The 14603-nt window shown below is 35.3% G+C and overlaps 1 protein-coding gene across 3 annotated transcripts in view; it reads left to right on the top strand.

The window, feature by feature from the left end:
* Positions 1 to 14603, top strand: part of CEPT1 (choline/ethanolamine phosphotransferase 1) — a 47789-nt gene that overhangs the window by 27574 nt on the left and 5612 nt on the right. For all 3 annotated transcript variants that reach the window (XM_012000695.1, XM_012000697.1, XM_012000696.1), the window contains exon 5: positions 8074 to 8158. In XM_012000695.1, coding sequence (XP_011856085.1) covers positions 8074 to 8158 — 85 coding nt within the window. The remainder of the gene's footprint in view (positions 1 to 8073; positions 8159 to 14603) is intronic.

A 14603-nucleotide genomic window follows, 5' to 3' on the forward strand; every position in this document is an offset into this window, starting at 1 on the left:
GTAATTAGAGTTGATACTGTGTTTTTAGTATTAGTGTTTCCAGCTGCCTACTTAAAAGTCATTTTTTCAGTATATTACAGTTTTAATTTTTTTAACTTTTCTTCTATCTTGATTTGGATAAGAACTATATATGTTTGTATAAGGATAGTATAGTACTGTATAAATTGTATCATTCCATCTTTAGGTGTCTTTGTAAGAAGAATGCTGCTTTTTAAATCTGTTTTTGTTACCTGTGTTAGTAGGGCTCTTTAGCAAAAGTTCCGAGTAAAGTTATTTTGAAATGTTTGTTTCCTTATGTATAGATTCGATGTTACAGAGTCCCAGATCATAATTATAATATGCCAGCTTCTCACAGGAACCCTGGGGCCTTGGTTCTGGAACTTCACGGTAACTGCTAGAATATTCATGCTATCTGATGTACAATGGTGTGAACTCAATAAAGACAGCACCTTTGTCATGCACAGAATAATTAAAACATGAAAAATCAAAAGTCTTCCTGTTGGTATGTCACAAACAGGTTGTTAGAAAACATAATTTTAATATATAATATTAGGGCAATAAAAATCCACCCTATTAAATAAAATTTTTTAAAAGTGGTATTTCTGGTGATTTGATGCTAAAGCCAATTCTCCCATTTGCCTATTGTGCCTAAAATTTTTATTCTATGTACTGTTTTTTAAAACAAATACCTTTCCACCAGTAAATAGAATTTTTTTTATATTTCTATTTTGAAAACAGAATAAAGCAAGCAGAGTTTTTCTTAGGTAAGGAAGTTGAGATGATCCTATATTAATGTAGGAAAGATTCTGCTTGTTCTGTTAACTTCTTTAGCATATACTTTAAGCAGTCTAATACTAGTTCTTCTGCTTGTGTTTGCAGCAGTCTTGGTGTTGTATAATATTTCTGCTGGAAGCTATTCTGATTTCTGTTTGTTTTGCTTAATGTTTTTCACTCTTAGTTGTGCTTTTGAAACTAAATATCCTTAGCTTTTCATGTTACTATAGTCATTCTTTGAATACTTTCCTTTTTTTTTTTTTTCTTTTCAGTAAATACATATGTCTCTAGTGTACTGCTAAAAGTAATATATCTTTTTCCTCTTTTTTTTTTTTAATTGAGATAGAGTCTCATTCTGTCACCCAGGCAGGAGTGCAGTGGCACAGTCATAGCTCACTGCAGCCTTGAAACTCCTGGACTGAAGTGCTCCTCCCACCTCACCTTTCTGCACCATCACACCTGGCTAATTTTTAAATTTTTTTTTGTAGAGACAGGTCTTGCTGTGTTGCCTAGGATGGTCTTGAACTTCTGGCCTCAAGCATTCCTCCCACCTCAACCTTCCAAAGCACTGGAACTACAGTCATGAGCCACAGCATTCACCCTTCTTTCTCTTCTTATAACTGCAATTTTGACCTTATGACTTTTAAAAACATTGTTAGGAAATGTATTCCTAGTGAGATAGTCCAGAATCATTCACACTTTAGCATAAGAAAAAATAGGGCTTAGATTCAATTTATTTGGCAGTTCAGAGAATGTCAGAGAACTGTTCATATGAAAACCTGACAGATAATTATATCAATGCAAGGGTTCATTAGGTTTCCTACGTTAGGTCTCCTGCCCTGAAAAAAAAAGAATTGTTAAAATTTTAATATTGCTTCAATAATACAGAAATAGTGAATTCCTTGTTGGCCGAGTTCTTTCTTTCTTTCTTTCTTTTTTTTGAGGGAGGCAGATTTCTCACTCTGTCACCCAGGCTGGAGTGCAGTGGCGCTCTCTCAGCTCACTGCAAGCTCCACCTCCCGGGTTCACGCCATTCTCCTGCGTCAGCCTCCTGAGTAGCTGGGACTACAGGTGCCCGCCACCACGTCTGGCCAATTTTTTGTATTTTTAGTAGAGACGGAGTTTCACTGTGTTACCCAGGATGGTCTCGATCTAACCTCATGATCCGCCTGCCTGGCTGAGTTCTTTCTGAAAAGTGTATTTCAGTGTTGTAAATCCAGTTATTCAGTGGCAGTAATGATGGCGTTGAGGACAAATTCATGGTTAGGGATATTCTGCATCTTTTTTCAAAATAACCTTGGAATGTGGAGAATACAGTTGTGCCTCCGTATCTGTGGGAAATTGGTTCTAAGATCTCCTGCAAATACCAGAATCCAGGGATGCCCAAGTTCCTGATATAAGATGATGTAGTATTTGCATAGAACCTATACACATCCTCCTGTATACTTTAAGTCATTCTACGTTACTTATACCTCACACAATGTAAATGCCAAGTAAATAGTTGTTATACGGTAATGTTTAGGGAATAATGACAAGGAAAAAAGTCTGCACGTGTTCAGTACAGATACAGCTTTTAATATTTTTGATCTGTGGTTGGTGTAATTCATTGATGCAGAACCCACAGATAGAGAGGGCCGACTGTACTAAGAAGTATATCATTAGTCTCCCTTTACCCTTACACTGTCTTCTGGTACTTTCTCCAAAGACCTGTAGCTTTATGCTCATTGCAGTTGTCTAGATTTATAGGTTTATAATTTTTGATAGCCCTTTTTTTATTATTGTTGATTATACTTAGCAAAGGTCTTTTCCACCAATGTTCTTAATGAAATTAACAGTCAAAATATTGACTGTATCTACTTTCACCTTGTCTCTGATAACAAAGTACCCTATATTTATAGAGCCCTTTCTGTTAAAATGTTTCCAGAAACTAATGCATTTTAACATCATAAAAAAAGTTTTCAAAATATTTTGTTTTCTCCGTATATACTGTTTTTTACCAGTTGCTAACTTGCAGAGATTTTCTTTTGCTTTTAATACTTACTGCTTAAACTGATTTGATAATTAAAATGAGATTGTCAAATATACTCTCTTTTTTTATGAAGTTTGGAAAAAACCTTCAGAAAGAATTGTCCTTAATAATTTGTTTCTAAATGAATTTGATTTATTAGCATGTAAACTATATATAAGCTATTTCCTGTTGTATTCTAGCATTTTTGGTAAAATTGTATTAGAATACGAAGAGTTTTAGCACTGCATGGGAACAACGTTCCGGTTTCTCTTCAAGGTTATTTTCACTGTAACCTTGGAAAAGTCACTTGACCTTTCTAAATTTTCTCATCTACAAAATGGTGATATTTCCTGCCTCCTAGGGTGGTTGTCAAGATTAAAAGGGTTAAGAATGTAATGTGCTTACTGTAGTGCTAAGCATATAATAAGTCTTCATTATTGTTACATTAGGACCTTTAGCTGACTCCTAATGGTTGGCAAATTTTTTATTGTGCCAGTTAGAGAGGAGGAATAAGCTCATGATCCCTTTATTTAACTCAGAGATTGTGAGAGGATTCTCCTTTCGGGTCTTATTGTTTTCAAAGGTGATAAAGATAGGCTGCCCCTTAAATTTGAGACCTATACTCTATTTTTATGTTAGAGGACTTGTTCTATTCTAGCCTTTGGCTATATTTTTCTCTTCTTACTCAGAGTTATTCAATGGGCTTTTTCTTTTTAGTCTTCTCAGAAAGTCTGAAGATCCATGTAGTCATTCATGTGGTAGGTAATGTGTTTTTGATAATTAAGCTTATTTCAAAAATAGACTTGTCTTGTTGTCTGTTTTCCAAATTTATAACACTTGAATTAAAAATACTCCAAGTTACCACTCAGCTGTATGGTTAATATTATTTAACATTAAGATTACCATGTCCAGTTTGTCCCTTATCAAGGATAGAAAGTAAAATATTCAAAATCAGTATATTTAATTTCTAGGTAATCTTTATTTCAGTCCACCAACAGTTCACCCCACCCGTGGTATTTCTGGTAGATTCTATAATGAATGTCATGCTCTGGTTATCCATAAGTTACCTAGAGCTTCAGATCCATTTACGGATAATTATAAATCTGGAGTTAATAGCTATCTAATCCTTGAGTAAGAATCTAGACTTCTTCAAATAGATGATTTTTTTAAACAAAATGCTTCTCTTTAACAATAGCTCACAGGTCAAATTGTACAAATTGGGGATTCTTTGACATTGTGAATTTATCCCTAATGCATATTCTATGTTAACCAAACTAATACAAACAATTGTGTTGCCAAACTACAACACAATTATATTTACTATGTATAGTTTAACAAAAATACTTATGTTTACAAAATAACTGCAAGTGTATCTTTGAAATGCATATGTCACATGTAGAAGAACAATGGATTGTCTGTTTCTGATTTTAGAGGGGAAAGACATTAAAAATTTGTGGGAAAGATGATTAATGTGCTTAGCTTTCATAGAATGCCATTTAAATCCCTTCACATCCCTCAATTAAAACTGAATTCTGGAATTCAAACCAAATGCATTTGTCAGGTAACACTGATAAACAAATGGAAACTTTCAAAATAGAAATTTTTCTCATAGTTAGCTAACTTACTTTGGAGTTGTTCTACCCCCCTTTTAAAAGCTATTTTGCACTTCTGATGTAGTAACTACCTTGATCAGAGAGTTTTCTAAGCTTTTTGTAGTGATGAAGACCTCCTGAGATCATCACTCCAACTAAAGAGATGCTCTGTTCCCTTGTTGAGAAGTTTATTCATATTCATTTAGTACACTTTATTCTCTGTTAATCAGTAGACCATTAGAGTGTTGTAAGGAATGATTGGCCTAAAGTTTATTATGGGCGTTGAAGGTTATTTTGACCTCAGACTGTCACATTTATAGCTTCCCCATCAGATGAATGGTTTGCTTTTTATTTATTTTTGTGACAGCCATCAAAACAGTGTTTGTTTCTGGCTTGTCATAGTAATTTAAGTGTGTCCTGATGAGAATATTCATTATGGGTTATCCCCAGTAATTGGGAGAATTCTTTGTTGTCTTTTGACAACCTATATTAAAATAAAGTAGAAATAGGAAATTATTATTTATTTATTTATTTATTTTTAAGACAGAGTTTTGCTCTTGTTGCCCAGGCTGGAGTGCAATGGCACAATCTCAGCTCACCACAACATCCGCCTGCCTGGTTTAAGCAATTCTTCCGCCTTAGCCTCCTGAGTAGTTAGAATTACAGGCATGTGCCACCACACCTGGCTAATTTTGTATTTTTAGTAGAGACAGGGTTTCTCCATGTTAGTCAGGCTGGTCTCAAACTCCCTACCTCAGGTGATCTGCCTGCCTTGGCCTCCCAAAGTGCTGGGATTACAGGTGTGAGCCACCACGCGAAGCCAGGAAATTATTTTAAAGCAGCACTAGTCAAGATGTTCATGTACCTTCATAGATATAGAAAATTGTGGTTAGTATCATTTAATTTTCTCCCTCTACAACTTTAGGCTGTAGAAATCTAATGCGACACATAAGTAATTTGTTTTCCCATATAAAACGTTTTGTTAAAAAAATCACTGGTGTTTGGATGCTCTTCGACCACATATCCCATGTGTCTTGAAGGGTTTTTTGGTTTTGTTTTTCATTGTTTTTTTCTTGGTGTGGTACTAGTGGTCAGTTTCTTTGTTTTGGTTTTGAGGAACAGTCCCAACACTTGAGAATATTACCACTGATGATTCTCCACTGATGATAGGCAGTTCTCATGATTGAGAGAATAATATAATAATAATAATAATAATAAAAAGGAAGTGATTACAGACATGCCAAATTCCTGCCCTTATATAATATTCTGTCCTCTAAATAACTGTGTATTTCCTGTATGGCCAAAAAGATTAAAATGAGCCTCTTTCTAGTATGTGTTACAGTAAATTGAGCCCATACTGAGACTTCTTAGCGGAAAGGTGGAAGAATGAATTGTCATATAACTAGCTGTCTTCTAAACAGAATCATAAACTCTTGTTTATCATTTCTACCACCTGTCCCTCTTAGCTTGCTTTAGTTCCCATCCCTGGGAATGACTTTGCACTGCATGCACCCTTTTTCATTGACAGTCAAGATTAGAACCACACTTCCAGGAGTTATGATAGGCAGTTCTCATGATTCAGAGCAGAAGATTCTCATCCTGGAGTTCAGAATAGTCTTCTAAATCAGATAAACAAATAAGAAAAAATATTCTTAACTAACTACCAACTGGTAAGTAAGTTTTCCTGGCCCTCTCTCCATAATAGTAAGACATTATTCATCTAAATAAAATGTTAGTATTAGAATGGTTAAGAAAATTCTGTCTTTGAAAGTTTCAAATGACTATTCTATAAAACTTGCCCTGAGAATCCCAATTTGAGACTTTGTAAAGATCTTTTATGTTTCCTATTCTCTTTTATATTAATCCATGGTACAAAGATTAATTGCATGAGGTTCCCTCCATTTTTATTTTGTAATTCTATACTTCTGGCCCTTCCCCTTCCAAAAGGCTACTTCATATATCCAGCAAAATGTTCTAAGATGTCTACCCTCCTCCACCCAAGACAGAATCGATCATCTTTGACACCTACCTGCTTAGTCTCCTGAATCTGCTACTGAGTGTAATTCCCCTTATTGGCAACACCAGTCACCAGGTCAGCTCTACAGATTCTTTTTAGCCTAATTCAGTCCATTTTTTTTTCAATGTGTATATCAAGATAACTACATCACTGTATCTTTGCAGCTAAATAAGCTTCTGTTTAAAAAACATTCCTGGGCAAACAAAGACCCATTTTTTTTTAGTTGCAAGACGTTAGTTTCAACCCAGTTATTTATCACAGCATGACAGCTTATGTATCTTAAACTCACATTACAGATTACCTGCTTTATATATTTTTAGAAATGGAGGCTCTGTTCTGTTCTGGGAATTGAATCTCTTTGCTGTTGTTATCTACTTTCAGACTAATTACTTATAATAGATAAATTATTCACTTTGTTGAAAAACTAGCATTATAAGAAGGTATACAGTGAAAAGTCTCCTCATTCTTATCTCCCAGCTCCCCAGTTTCTATACCGTACTCCCCAACAGGTAGCCACTATTCTTAGTTTGTAATGTATCTTTCAAGAAATTTGTTATGCAATTACTGGCAAAGATAAAAGTAGAATACTATCTCTTTTTTACACAAAAAATAGCCTGTACACATTCTGCAACTTATTTTCACTTACTATATCTTTGCTACTTTTTATATCAGTATATAGAGAGCTGCCCTACTCCTTAAAAGCTGCAAAATATTCTATGTTATGGAAGTACCATAATTTTTATAACTACTCCCTTTGAGGGAATTTTTTTAAATTATGCTATTGTAAATTTATAATTCCATAGTGAATAACCTTGTATAAACATCATTTTGTGCAAGCATATCTGTAGGGTAAGTTCTCAAAATTAGAAGGCATTTGAATCCAGTAATCTAAGAATGATAATCTCAAAATTGTAGAAAGTGCTAGTTTACAGGAGGAAAGGAAAAACAGCGTATGTTTTGCTTCTCAGTCTTTTTGCCCATATTCTTTTTTTCACACTTTCAGGCTTCTAATTTCTGCTGCCCTGTTGTGCATGAGGTTTGTCTCTTCTTGACTGTAAAATTATTTTCAGCAACCCCAAAGCTAATTCTTGGCTGCTTTCAGTATCTTCTTTGCAGAAGTCTTAGAGTAGTTAACCTAGTAAGAATAAGAATTTGAGAACTGGAGGAGATTTTTGTTTTCACACCTATACAATGGCAGACATTAAATGAATATATCTAAAGAACAGTAAGTGTTACAAAGTCTCAGTGAGTTAAAGCGCACCATTTATTTCATCTGATACTACAAAGCACTTATTTCAAGATTTCATATTTTATAGCAGTGCAATGTAATCCTCTGCTTGATACTCAAAATTTAATACCTCCTCAATTTTTTTTTGTTTTTTTTTGTTTTGGTGGGAAAGGTTAACCTATGGTTTCAGCCCAACTTCAATGAGTCAGAAATTTCCTTTGGAAAGGAGGGGTTTTTATTGCTCTTTGAAATTCATCAAATTAAATTAAAAGGCTTCGGATTTTATATGATTTTTGCTCATAACAAATTTTTGATGCCTCCTTTTCCCCTTTCCTCAATATTTGAGATTTTTTTTTCTATTGTGCATGATAGAGGAATGCTGCTAAGCTTGCACGTAATTAACTTGAAATTGTTGTGAGTAATTCTGCTCTTTTGGCTTTTTGTACCTAATCAGAATTGATGTGACTGAAGTGCAAATCTTCATAATAATCATGCATTTGCTGGCAGTGATTGGAGGACCACCTTTTTGGCAGTCTATGGTAACTTTTTTCACATTGTATGTCCCATTTAATGCATGTTGTCTTTTGCTTGTGTTTTGTAATATGGGATAATCCAGTTAAAGGGTAATGTGTGAAATTCTTTCATTTTTTCTGAAAATGAAAAGTTATAGCGAACAGTAGAACACAACTTCTCTTTAGAGGATGGTGAATTTTACTACTTGGAGTTATGTGGAATGTTAGGACTATTCCAGGGCTGTTATTTTTGAAGGCCATTGAGAATCTGAATTAGTATTGTCATCCCATTTTACAGATGAGGAAACAGCAGACACTATTAACAAGTTAACCAGTGACAAGATTAAATTAGACCTTTTATTCTCTTTCTTAACTACATGAGTCTACCAGTTTCTCTGTCATATACTTAAAGCTGAATAACAAATTTGAGATTGTAAGTTAACTCTAGCTCCAAAACAGGATAAATGCCTGTTGAATGAAATCGGTGTCACGGGATTGTTTGAATGAGCTTGGACCTTGATTTCCAGGTCTACCTGAAATATAGTCACTCCTACAAACAGATTCTGTTCCACAAACCTCTGAGGTAGGGAGTAAAATATGGGGGCCAAGAACACAAGCTCTGGAACCAGACTCTGTGCATTTGACCCAGGCTGCACGGCCTACTGTGTGAACTTAACCTGTTGTGTAACTGTCTCTGGCCTAGTTTCCTCTGTAAAATGAGGTCAGTAGTACCTATCTCATAAAGTTATTTTATGCATTAAAAGAGTTAATATATTGTTTAAAGCACTTAGAATAGTGCCTATCAAATTAATAAGCACTCAATAAAAGTTGTTGCTGCTCTTACAGTTTTAATGTATTCTTTCAGATTTGGGTTGTCATAGTTTGTACTCCCCTGGTCATCAGTTAACTGCCGATTTCTACCATCACCCCTTCAGAATACAGTATTTATCATTCATTTGGTGAAAGCTTAACAAAGAAAAGATTTACTAGGCCTAAATTAATGTAATTCTTAAAAATCAGATTAATTTTAAAGTATAAGGGAAATTTACTGAGCAACATTTTTCCCTTACCTAACTCACTTTATGATGGAAAATGAGGTACTTGAGGAAGTGTAATTGATACACTACCCGAAGTATTTATTGCCAGAAATGAATTGTTAAGTGTCTTTTGTTGGGAAGATGAGTCTGTGAAGGGGTAGGAGATGAAGGAATAAAAATAATCCACAGTCAACTGGGAAAATTGTGAAACTATTCAGTTATGTACATAATATCATTCACTTATATATCTTAGATTTCACTATAGAGACCCTATTGGCTTTTGAGACTAATGCATAGGAAATACGAATTTTATTACTTTTGCTCTTCAGTAGACTAGTTCTTTTTTTTTTTTATAACAGTTTTGCCTTATAGGAAGGAAATAATAGTTTTTGTTTTCCTGAAACCAGATCATAAAGCCGAAAGCTTACCCCCACTCCTAAAGTTTTGACTATGTTATTATTTTTATAAGCCTTGTATACCAAAATTTTCCCCACAAAATTATTTGTAACATCTTGTACATAAAGTTTCAGCATACCAATATCCAAAAAGTGGGATTTCTGGCTTGATTATTGGAAAACAAATCAGTGTTTGGTTTATACAGGTTAAGTATCCCTTGTCTATAATTCTTGGGACCAGCATTTCAGATTTCAGATGTTTTCAAATTTTACAGTCTTTGCACATACATAATGAGATATCTTGGTATCTTGAGATACCAAGTCCAAACATGAAATTTATTTTCATATACGTCTTATACACATTGCCCGAAAGTAATTTTATACAATATTTTTAATAATTTTGTGGATAAAACGAAGTGTGTGTACCGAACCATCAGAAAGCAAAAGTGTTACTATCTTAGCCACCCATGTGGATAATCTGTGGTTTGGCATCAGTGTTACTCCTGACTCTGAATTTACATACTACTGTTAAGCAATCATTTTCTAACACTTATTTACACATAGATATATTTAGCAAAACATAAGACGTATAAGTGAAAAGATAATGTGTTCAGGGTAGTGAAGCAGCACACTAGCATCACTAGAATACCTGTATGTTATCACTATTAACCAAAAATTATCTGCAGGCCTTTTTGACATTTTCAACAATATCTTTATACCACACAGCAGCTAATAAGCAAAAAACAAAAACAAAATTAAAAAACAGTAATGCACTTAGTTCTTGGCCCCATGTCGGGCATTGGGGAGAGCCTGCTGTTGGAATGTCCAGCCTGCACAATGTCATTTTATTACCCTTTGTGGGGGTACTTACATGACAGGATATGGGCCTTTACACAAAGATATATTGCAGCTATGAAGGGGACTGGGAGGGTCGTTTTTCCCTTGGAGATGCTGAATAAACTTTAGTGCACCTACATTTTGACCTCAACCTGTCACATAAGGTCAAGTGTGGAATTTTCCACTTGTGGCATCATGTTGGCACTCAAGGAGTTTTGGGATTTGTAGCATTTTAGATTTTGGATTTTCAGATTAGGGATGCTCAACCTGTGTGCCTAATCATTTTTTGTAAATATGGAAATGCATAAAACATTGTAAATGAAGTGTCTGTGCACGTTATATACATATCCTTATTTCTTAGGTGATGCCTGGTAGTGAATTGCTTCAGTATACTTTTTACCTTTTTCCATTAGGAAAAATCTACACATGTACATAGTAGATATAATTTTTTCTTTTATAAAGATCAAATATTTTGTCGTCTTGTAATTAATATAACTATCCTTTTTAAATTACATATTTTATCTGAGGAACTCTCAGATTCACATCTGAAATGGAGTTCCCAGACCTAGTAAACTAGCAGTCTAATTTCAGGATTCGTGAGGTGAGGTTGCAACAGGAAAACAGATTCTCCCCGTGCCCCTTCATCCTATTGTTAGCACTTTGGTCCTACTGTTAGCATCATTAAACTAAAAGGGTACAACCTGACTTCTCTGGTGATATATTTGGAGACTTAGTGAAATATTCTGCTTTTTTTCTTTCCTCTTTTTTTTTTTTTTTTTTTTTGAGATGGAGTCTCGCTCTGTCGCCCAGGCTGGAGTGCGGTGGCCGGATCTCAGCTCACTGCAAGCTCCGCCTCCCGGGTTTACGCCATTCTCCTGCCTCAGCCTCCCGAGTAGCTGGGACTACAGGCGCCCGCCATCTCGCCAGGCTAGTTTTTTGTATTTTTTTAGTAGAGACGGGGTTTCACCGGGTTAGCCAGGATGGTCTCGATCTCCTGGCCTCCCAAAGTGCTGGGATTACAGGTTCTTTTTTTAAACAGCTCCCAATATAGATTCCCATAACTGACCTCAGATCACTATATTATTTTTTTCTTTTTACTTAGCATTATGGGTTCGTTACTGAATATGCTATTTTGAATTGCATTATGCTAATACAGAAACAATTACTACATATTGAGCTCTCACTTATTTGCGTGCCAAATGGAGAAGAGAGACTCACTTAGGGTTCAGGTGTGAAATTTACATCTCTTCTGAGATTGAGGCCATAAAATGGAAATTGCCTTCCAAATCCTCATTAAATTAGAAGGCTTTTACTGACACTTAGAAAGCAAGTTTATGGTCAGAACAAATAAAAACAGTGCAGATGTCTTCATAAGGCTGATTCCAGAAGATCAGCTGTTTTGTAAAGGTAAGTGATTTGCATCTATTACATATGGATTACCCATTCTTTGCCAATTTTTTTCCCCAAAGAGATGAGTTTTTACCATAGGTTATAGTTATTGTTGTTATTGTTGTTGTTTTCCCTTTTTTTTTCCCCAAAGGAAATTGTCTTCATCCATAAAAGTCAGTGCTTGTTTTATACATTGCAAGAAACAAAAAGCATATTTTTTTGTTTTTTGCTTCCCCAAAAGACATTCCTTTTAGAATGCCTTGGAACTATCTTCTATCCTATCACTCTTTAAAAAAACAGAAAAGAATATATTCTTAATTTGGAAAAGACTTACATATAATCAACTCATGGTTACTTTTACTGATGCTTGAGTCTTGTAAATGTAGTAATTGATCAAATTGTATTAAGCCACAAGGGACTTTCTGGCATTCAGTTAAGGCAACTAGGTGAGTGTTACTATTGCAGGTGAAGTTTCAGGATTCATTTGGTCAGACTGAAGACTTTCTATGTAGTATAAATTGGTATCTCATTCTTGAACTACAAGACGTTAAAATGCCTTTACACTTAAATAATTCTGATAGGGTGATTTTCCTTTGTGGACACTGTAATTATGTTAACATTTGCTGTATTTTGATGGAATTCATTTACATTAAAATGATTTACAAACAGGCATTCCCACATTCTTTGAGGAAAGTGTCTAATCTCAAAATGATACTTTTTATTTCTGCTCTGGTGTACAAAGCCTATAAGGACATTTTATCATGCTTATAAGAAAACTAGTCAAAGTTTACTAACTGATAGTAGTCTGCATTAATACAAACTATTGAACCAGGAAACATGACCTTTGTAATCTGGTAAAGATACTGATAATTTAAGATTTTCTTTTTCTATCTGTAACCTTTTTAAAAGTGAATTACATTACATTGTTATTATTTGGATGCATACCTTCATGGTATGAGTCTGAAGAGTTTTCACCTGGCTATAGGACAGACACCATGACCCAAAGGAATTCTTACTCTTCCCGACTCCTAAAGACTTGAAACTGCAAGCAGTCCTGACATAAAGATGTCTTTGGTATAGCTCTTTGGCTATTTCTAAAGAGTGGATGCACTTCAGCCACCTTTGATGAGTTCCAAGATGATGACAGAAAGAAAAAGGTTGGGAAATACAGAATGTGCCTGTCCTTTTTGACCTGAGGGAAAGACAGAATGTGCCACCCTCCTTGATCTTAAGTGTGGGGTGAGAATGGCAACACTTTGTGTTTTTTATAAGTAGTGCCAGTTTTTAAAGGATCACCTGCTGAGACTTGGGATTCCTTTGACTCGAGCTTTTTCTTCACTTTGCCTCATATTTTCTTGGTAGCTCATTTCATTGCTAATGTAGGGGCTAGATGTTTCTTCATACTCTCCCGAAACAGGACTTCTACATAGAAAGTAAGAGAAAGGGAGATTTTAGTCTTCATTTAACAAATATGTATTGAGCCACCTACAATAACCAGGGCTCTAGAGAGTGTACAAAATCAATTCAAACAAAATGCATCACTCAGGAGCTTATGTTTTGGTGTATGTAGCTAACATATATGACAAAAGTGATGAGAACCTTAAGAATCTATGATGCTTTGCTCCTAGTTTGCTTCCTTTGTAATCCAAGCCATGTACTAATTTTCCTGGCTTTTCTAATGTTTGTGTTTATTCTTTCAAAAGGCAACGATTTTTACGATCCCAAGGCAATTTCACCAAATTATAAATACAGTTATGACTCTCATTCAGTTCATATATGACACAGACGACTATTATACAGAGATGGTACTCATTTAGTACCCTGCCCCTAATACAGGGCTGCCCCTGTGATAGAATAATGCTTTGCTTCTTTTAGAATCTGAGAGAAGTATAGTATTTTCCCCTTTGCCAGAGAGATCCTTTGTCTCTGTGGAGTCAAAAGTGGGAGGGGTGGGAAGAGAGTCTGGGAACCAGGAAACTAGCCACAGTATTGAGTTTCAGCCAGGTGCATCAGATTGAGAACGCAATGTCCCTAGTTTATTGAACAAGAGCAGAAAAATCTCTTGGAGTTCAAAGCAACCATGGTGTTGATTTTCTCCTTTATTGAAAACAAGTTTTGAACTTAGACTGCAGAGATTGGAGATTTAGGGGGAGAAGATAACCATTTAGGATAGTTTAGGACTTGACTTTTAGGTTGACCTAGTTAATTTCAGAAAATTTAACACTGCTTCAGTACAACTTAAAACTTGAACATTTGATTTCAGTTTTTTTTTAGAGCTGCATTTTTGCAAGAGGTAACGGAGTTATCTAAACAAAGTGAGTTCTTGAGAGTTTTGAAGAAATGAAGTATCCAAACATTAAGATTTATGTCTTCCAATCTTAACTGAGGTTTCCCATATAGTAGAAAGTGCCACATTTGCTATTTGATTTTAAAAGTGTAGATAGATGACAGCCGTACAAAGTGTAAACAGCCCTAATTAAAATGCTTTCATTGTGACCAGGCATGGTGGCTCACACCTGTAATCCCAGCACTTTGGGAGGCTGAGGCTGGGAGATCACTTGAGGTCAAGAGTTCGAGACCAGCCTGGCCAACATGGTGAAACCCCGTCTCTACTAAAAATACAAAAATTAGCCAGGCCTGGTTGTGGCCACCTGTAATCCCAGCTACTGGGGAGGCTGAGGCAAGAGAATCACTTGAACCCAGGAAGCAGAGGTTGCAGTAAACCAAGATCACACCACTGCACTCCAGCCTGGGTGACAGAGCAAGACTCTGTCTCAATTTTTTTAAAAAAATTTTTTTCATTGTAAGAACTCA

The sequence above is a fragment of the Mandrillus leucophaeus genome, unplaced genomic scaffold, assembly GCF_000951045.1.
Source record: "Mandrillus leucophaeus isolate KB7577 unplaced genomic scaffold, Mleu.le_1.0 Scaffold64, whole genome shotgun sequence".
Lineage (NCBI taxonomy): Eukaryota > Metazoa > Chordata > Mammalia > Primates > Cercopithecidae > Mandrillus > Mandrillus leucophaeus.